Source organism: Quercus suber, unplaced genomic scaffold, assembly GCF_002906115.3.
Source record: "Quercus suber isolate HL8 unplaced genomic scaffold, Cork oak 2.0 scaffold_915, whole genome shotgun sequence".
NCBI classification, from domain to species: Eukaryota; Viridiplantae; Streptophyta; class Magnoliopsida; order Fagales; family Fagaceae; genus Quercus; species Quercus suber.
The window spans coordinates 43,907-51,581 of record NW_027070339.1 but is presented as its reverse complement, the minus strand read 5'-3'; the positions used below and the strand labels follow the sequence as shown (position 1 = coordinate 51,581).

Below are 7,675 nucleotides of genomic sequence, written 5' to 3'. Positions count from 1 at the left end.
TAAACAACCTGTTTTGATCATGGTTTACCAACATTACACATTAGAGTTCTAAATACATCAAATCCTAAGCCTTTAGAACCTAACAAGATTTAACAAACATGAGAACATATGTTACGTAAAAATGCCAAATCAACTGCAGAGTAAGGAGAATCCACAAATCTAGTTTTAATGTAGTTTCTTGCAATGCAATACAAGTAAAAATTAGTTAAGTTTGTCGTTTCATGTAAAATTAATATCCTGTCCAGTAAGGTCAGGTCTAAACAACTGAATATGTTACTCAAATAATTTAATACAGAAAACTTAGTTATACAATCAAGATCATCTTCCCAAAAGAAAAAAAAAGAAAAAAAGAAAAAGTAATGGCAAGTATGTTACAAGTTAGGACATCACCAATTTATGAGACAATCGTCATGTGCAATTTTATTTAAGCAAATTCAAATTTGAAATGTAGCAGGACCTCAACTTGGATTCTCTAACCTCTTCAAATCCTAGAACCAAGAAAAGCATTTTTTATTGAATGTAGTTCCTTGCTAACTTCCTCCATATTCATTCTTTCTTTTGGTGACTCCACGGAACATGCAAGACCAATTTCAAGGACTGAGACTAAGCACTTATACACATTAGCTTCTACTTGGCAGGGATTAACATTACCTTGATTTGCTTCATCTGCTTCAATTTCATTCTCATTATTATATTCTCTAGTTGCCACTGTAGCTGCAGGAATTTCTTTAACTTCTCTTATGAGAAGTGTTGGGTCCACAATTTGAACAAGTCGTTTTGGCAATGCCATCTTAACAAAATTGTGGAGATTGAGATCATCTTCAAACATTTCATCAGTTGGTCTCTTTCCCAAGAACATCTCCATTAGAAATACTCCAAAGCTATACACATCCCCTTTTGTTGATACCTCGCCGCCCATGCCATACTCTACAATTTATGATATGTAAGAAGATTTTGCAATTCTTATTATAATGAGATTTCAGATTTAATGAGAGTGCAAATTCATTTGATTCATCAAAAACCAAAAAGAATTTGAACTTAAGAAAGAAGGATGATGCTATCATTTCAAAATTTCATGTGAAAAAAATGAGAATTTCTACATTAGAATAGAACCTTAGGGTCTCTAGTGGAACTTGGGAAGTATTTTTTGATTTATATGAAGCACAAGAAACATGGTTAATGGTTAGGACTATGAAAATGTAACCAAATTATTTTCCAATTGATATGGATATGTTGCACACATTAGGTATTGGCGTTCCTAAATGCCTTCGCTGGACCCATGTTCAAATAAAATCAGAGGTCCAATTATTATCCATTACTTGAATAATGTTGGTTGACATGCAAAAAAAAAAAAAAAAAAAAAAACATTAGATCTGTTTTGAGACCAGCTATACCATATCTGATATAGTTGATTGAAAAGCTGTCATCACAACATACAGGGTTGAGGAAATAAATGCCTAAAAAAAGGCATGGTCAATGCATAGTCAATAATTAGCTCTGTCAATTAATGAAATTTATGATTTATCAAGATATAAATCATGTTGTGAGTTTGTGTGTTTCTGTGCTGCATATTAATACAAAGATAATTTTATATTAATAGTAGGATAATTGCAAAAAACAATTCAATATTTTTCAAAAACTATTATTAACAAGATCCATAATCATTTTTAAGAAATTAGACAGTTGGAAAGATAGTTACCTGGAGCAACATAGCCAATAGACCCCTTTATCCCAATTGTACTAGTTTGATTTTGAGAAGAATCAGTAACAGTTGAGACGAGTCTTGCTAAACCAAAATCGCTTACATGAGCAACCATGTCATTGTCAAGAAGAATATTGCTTGGCTTCAAATCAAAATGAATGATTGGTTGCACAGAATGGTTGTGAAGATAATCTAATGCACAAGCAACATCAATTGCAATATTTAGTCTTTGAAGAAGGCTCAAGACCCTCGATTGATCCTCCCTGTCTATCTTTAGATGTAGCCAGGTATCTAGACTCCCATTTGTCAAGAATTCAAAGACTAGAGCTTTAAATTGATTCCCACTGTAATCCATGCTTGAGCAACATGTTACTATCTTGACAAGATTCCTATGTCTGATATTTCTTAGTACATTACATTCAGCCATAAAACTCTTGGAAGCACCCTTTCGTTGAAGGTTAAGGACCTTTACAGCAACTAATATTTCCTCGGGGTGAAGAACTCCTTTATATACAGAGCCAAAACTGCCAGTCCCAACTAAGTTACTTGGAGAAAATCCATTGGTTGCCTGATAAAGCATTTTATAAGAAACATTTGGAAGGAGGTCTATTGTTGAACCCAAAGAAGATGAATTCCTTTTTGATTTTTTCCTCCGATGAAGAAAAAGAATAAATGAAAACAGAAGGAAACATACAACGACAACAATGATTGCAATTTTAAGTTTGAATGAAAGGGACTTTGTAGGTTTTATGACTTCAACAGGACATGGAGGCAATAGCAGTTGTGGAACACCACCACAAAGTTTAGTATTTCCGATCACTGATATAGCACTTGCATTTTTGAAAACTCCCTCTGTTGGCAACTTACCCTTGATATCATTGAATGAGAGGTTCAATTCTTTTAAATAAGGAAGCTTTTCTAAACCTTTTGGAATTGAGCCTGACAGGTTATTTCTTGAAACATCAAGGAATTGGAGGCCTTTTAAGAAAGCCATAGATGACGGTAAGGATCCTTCAAAGGAATTACCTTGCAAGCTAAGGTACTCCAAGCTCAAACAATTTCCTATGGAGCTAGGAATTTTCCCAGACAAATTATTCTTAGAGATATCAAGTTGGTTAATATTTTTCAGATTGCCCACTTCAAAAGGTAGTTTGCCGGTAAATGAGTTGTGAGACAAGTTAAGTAGTATTGAAAGGGAAGATAGACCAATAAGCTGCGGGGGGATGAATCCACTAAGATTATTTTGTGAAATGTCTAAGATTTGCAAATTTTGGCAATTACCAATACTTGGAGGTATGCTTCCTTCTAATCTGTTTCCATGTAAATCGAGTCCGTATAAATGAGTAAGGTTGCCTATGAAGGTTGGTAATTCTCCCAACAATCTATTTCCATTTAAATTCAATAGTTGAATTTTCTGAAACTTCTCGAAAATAGTGGGAATGAGGCCTGTGAAAAGATTGTTTCCCAAGTCTAAGGCAATTAAGTTGACAAGATTCACTAGAGTTACTGGAATAGTTCCAGAAATTTCATTGATTCCACAAAATAATGCAGTAAGTTGGGTTGAAAAGTTACCTACAGGTATGGGCAAAACACCTCCAAATTGGTTTGTATTTAGATCCAATGAACCTAGTTTACTACAATTGGTCAAAGATTTTAAGAAATCCAGGCTCCTTCCTAGGTAATTGTTACTCAAATCTAGAGTCCTAAGATCGGGCAGATTTCCCAAATTAGTTGGAACTAATCCCAAAAAATAGTTTTGACTTAGATCAAAGATCTGAATCTGAGATGCATTGCAAAATGAAATAGGAATTGGTCCAGACAATTCATTTCCACCAAAAAAAACTGTTTTTAGATTAGGGAGAGTGAGGCCAATGTTGGCTGGAAGTGTATCTTTAAGTTGGTTTTCCGAAATTGAAATGATTTGGAGAGATGATATATTGTAAATGGAGGAAGGGATTGTACCTGAGATTTTATTGGCTGTAATGGTGAAATGGACTAAGCTTTTTAGATGACCAATGCCATATGGTATATTTTCCACCAAGTTGTTATATGCTAGAGCGAGAATTCTAATTGATGTAAGATTTCCAAAAGATGGTGGGATTCTTCCTGTCAGATTGTTTGCACTAAGCCGAAGTAATTCAAGCTTCTTCAAAGAGCCTAACTCTGCTGGAATTTTCCCATTAAGTTCATTCCTACCAAAATTTATGATTCTAGCATTGGAGCAGTTGGATAAGATGGATGGTACCTCACCTTGCAATGTGTTATTGTCAAGATAGAGCTCTTGCAGTCGGAACAAATGAGCAACTTCATGTGGGATTTTGCCATAGAAGCTGTTGTTTTGGAGATTGATGATCCTAAGGAAGGTGAGGTTGCTGATGTAAGGTGATATGGATCCTTGTAACTTATAGCCTTGTAGGTCCAAGGCCGTGACTCTTTGGTGTCGTTGGCCACATGTGATTCCAAACCAGTTGCAGAAGTGCATAGAATCATTCCATGAGCTCAACATCATATCTGGGTCATGAGTTAAAGATTCTTTGAATTTAATCAAAGCCAAACGATCAGTCTCGTTTGTTGGAGCATTGGCAGTAATGGTGGGTTGCAATAAGTACAGTAAGTTTATAGAAAAAAGAAGAATGACATGAAGGTGCATAGGCCAAAGTGCGTATAAGTTGGTTTGGTGAAGCTTCATTTGGTCTGGGGGGCAGGAAGCTGGTAGATGTTTTGTTGGTGTCAGATATGCAACTGAACAACAAACTTTACTTGGTTGCAAATTTGCAATTATGCAAGGGAGACGAGTGAAGAGCTTTAAATAGAATTTATTTTTTTGTTAAGGTGGACTTACAATGTGAGCTAAGGTTGGAACAGAAACACGATATGTCACTGTGTCAGGATATTCTGGGAAAGCCGTAAAAGATTTTTTTTTTTTTTTCCATGTTTAACCAAACTAGTCGCAATTCTGCGCAAAGCACGAGAATGTTTGATTATTTGAAATGAAATGTAATATATAATTTATTTAAAAAAAATTCATAAAATTATATAGTATGATTAATAATTTTTAACAAAGCGTTTTCTCATAAGAGAATTTTATTTTCTTTTTTATATAACTGTTTACCACACAAACAAAGGCCAAGGGTTTTTTTTTTTTTTTTTTAATTAATGAATTTTGTGTTTCCTATAAATAAAAAATTATATATTTTATTTTATATTAAGATTTTCATCTATTCATATTATGAGCCAATTATGACATTTAGAAAAGAATGAGAAAAATAGCTTTTTCTCACTATTAAAAAATTTCAACTTGTAACATCCTACTTTAATATTATCTTAAATTCCAAACCAATCTATCTCTTTTGAAGTATACAAAGTATAATCATGATCTCTCTTCTTGAATACATTACTTATCTTAATACATCCATAAACATACATTAAATCAAAACATACCTATATGAAGATACTTTGCAAGAAGAAAAAAAAAAAAAAAAACCTAAATGTCTTTTCAGTTATCACTTTGCAAAATGTCATATCAATCATCGCTTAACAATGATTAATTTGATCGATTAGGAAAATAATTTGTTATTTATAATCTATTAAGATTATTTTTTTCTGCAGAAACTGCAAATTTATCCACCCAAAAAGATTATAAAATAAACAATTATTAATAAAATCTCATAATTAAGTTTCTATGTGCATCATTATAATAACTAGATTCTTCCCACCCACTTCTCTGTATAAGAGCATATCCAATAGGCTCTCTAAAGCCAAGTGTTAGGTTCTAAAGATTTAGGATTTGATGTATTTAGAACTCTAATATGTAATGTTGACAAACCATGATTAAAACAGGTTGTTTAGTCTTATTTAGGCTTGCTTAAAGTTGTGCATTTATGTAAAGTTGGAATCGAGTGGCTGTAGAAAGTATTAGTGACTTTTGGCCTGGCTCGATCGATCGAAGCTTAGACTCGATCGATCGAATATCGGGCAGAACGTTTTTTCTGCAAAATTTCCAACTCAGCCCAAACCCATTAAGGATTAGGGTTTCAGATCTAATTCTCCTAGTATATAAAGAAAACCCTAGCCACGTTTTGGAGTGCAGTCCTAGTTGCTCTGGTTGTATTGTTGCTCATATTTTGCGGTTTGTGTGAATCTCTTGTGAGATCCTTGAGAAACTTTCCTTCACATAAATTTAGGGTTTTCAAGGTAGAGATATTATCAACACCTTGATGATCAACTCAGTTGCTGCCATTGGAGCTTAAAGAAACACAAGCGGGAGTGCTTGTATCTTGTGGAAAATCCAAGAAAGAAGCAGTCTGTGGATTCGAAGCTTGCATATGGTCGTGTCAGTAAATTCTACTAGTGGGTAGCATTAAGAAGTTGAGCGTGGGTGCTTGTAAGTCCTTTTGTATGAACTTCGATTCTTTCATATAGTGGATTCAAGTTTACCTTAAGGATAGATAGGTTAAATTCTACCCAGGTTTTTTACCGGTTTGGTTTTCCTGGGTCATCATATCTTTGTGTTATTTATATTTCCACTGCTATATACTTGATATGATTGTTTGATTGTGTTAACCTACATTTGCATAATTTGACTAAGTTAATCACTTGGCTAATTAACTAGGTTAATCTGGTTGGGTTAAGGGGTCTAAAAATTGTACAAGTGGTATCAGAGCGTGTAGCTCTCTATTTGTAGATCTTTTGATATCTGAGCTGATCCTTAACCCCTGTTATCATGAATAATTCGAAGTGTCTTTCTACTCATGTTTGTGATAAAAAGACACTGTAGTTTCTGTTGATTTTATTGATGTCTGTGAAACTCTTCGTAAGGAATTAGTGAAATTTATGAAAATTGCTAAGAAATTCAAGGAAGAGTTAAAATTGGCTAATCTTGAAAAAGAGGATTTGATTGTGAGATTAGATGAGTCTAATAAAAAGAATGAATTTTTAAGAAATCAAATTTCCTCTCAAAATGAGAAGATGAAAAGTTTGGAACAAGAGTTAGTTGAATCTAAACTAAAATTGAAAAATTTGACTAGTACCAAGCCTGCTGATGATAACAGAAGTGTTTCTATTTCTATTAAGCCTAAAACTGAAAAAGTTTATATCCCTCCTTTCAAAAGGAATAATAAAGAAAAGACTTATTTTGCTAGGTTAGACAAAGGTAAAAGTTCTGATGTTGACGCTGAAGTTTCTAAACCTATGTCTAAACCTATTGCTAGAGAGCATAATAAATCTATTTTTGTGCTTACTTATCACTTTTGTGGTGTTGTTGGTCATATTAGACCAAATTGTTCTTTGTTGAGGCAAAAACCAAAATCTGAGACTAGATTTGTTGTTAGGAATACTGATGTTCCTAAATTTGTTCCTGTCTGCCACTTTTGTGGTGTCCATGGTCACATTCGTCCTAATTGTCATAAATTAAAATTTAAGCATTCTGTGTTTCAATCTAAGATATGTGATGATATTTCTCCTGCCATAAGTCCAAATAAATTATTTCATATGCTTTAGAAAAATTTGAGCTTGTTGGCTTGTGAAAGGAAATTGCAGGATTTCAGTCTCTCTCAAAAGATTGGTGTAATCTCTCAAACACACTCTGCTTCTCATGGATTTTCACTTACAAAGCCAAAGACTTGTGCTATATGGGTAACAAAAGATTCTCTAAGGTGAGTGTTGCTAACTTATCCCTAATTTAATTCTTTCAATTGTTTGTGGACATGTTTTGTTTTTTGTTTTTGGTTGTTTTGTTTTTTAGATTCTACATTGTTCATTTAGCATAATATGTGTTTTTTTGTTTTTGTTTTTAGTCATATAGTTTTTAAAAGCAAAAAGATTTTTGTATTTTGTATTTCACATCTTAGATTTATAATCAAGGATTGGCCATATTATCTTTACATAACAAGTTTATGTACCTTGTTTAGTTTTGATGAGCTTATTTCTTGTACTTTACTAGTTTGAGCTTAGTAGTGCATGTTGTGTGGGAGA

The 7,675-nt window shown here is 33.4% G+C and overlaps 1 protein-coding gene across 2 annotated transcripts; it reads right to left on the bottom strand.

The window, feature by feature from the left end:
- Window positions 1-201: 201 nt before the first annotated feature.
- On the bottom strand, window positions 202-4,513 carry LOC112031580 (probable LRR receptor-like serine/threonine-protein kinase At3g47570). Of its 2 annotated transcripts, XM_065768265.1 has the most exons (3): window positions 3,953-4,513; window positions 1,700-3,865; window positions 202-927 (listed from the first exon to the last, which is right to left on the bottom strand). In XM_065768265.1, exons 1-3 carry the CDS (start codon window positions 4,389-4,391, stop codon window positions 482-484), a joined length of 3,051 nt encoding a protein of 1,016 aa, XP_065624337.1. In that variant the 5' UTR covers window positions 4,392-4,513; the 3' UTR covers window positions 202-481. The 2 variants fall into 2 exon arrangements, with proteins under 2 accessions (XP_065624337.1, XP_023920035.1); XM_024064267.2 differs by having other exon boundaries at window positions 1,700-4,500.
- Window positions 4,514-7,675: the final 3,162 nt, after the last annotated feature.

Bases quoted from the DNA above. Each gene is read 5' to 3' on its own strand.
- LOC112031580 (XM_024064267.2), bottom strand. From the start codon at position 4,391: ATGAAGCTTCACCAAACCAACTTATACGCACTTTGGCCTATGCACCTT. The intron at 928-1,699 runs GTAACTATCTTT...CATAAATTGTAG, and splicing joins TATTGGCTATGTTGCTCCAG to AGTATGGCATGGGCGGCGAG.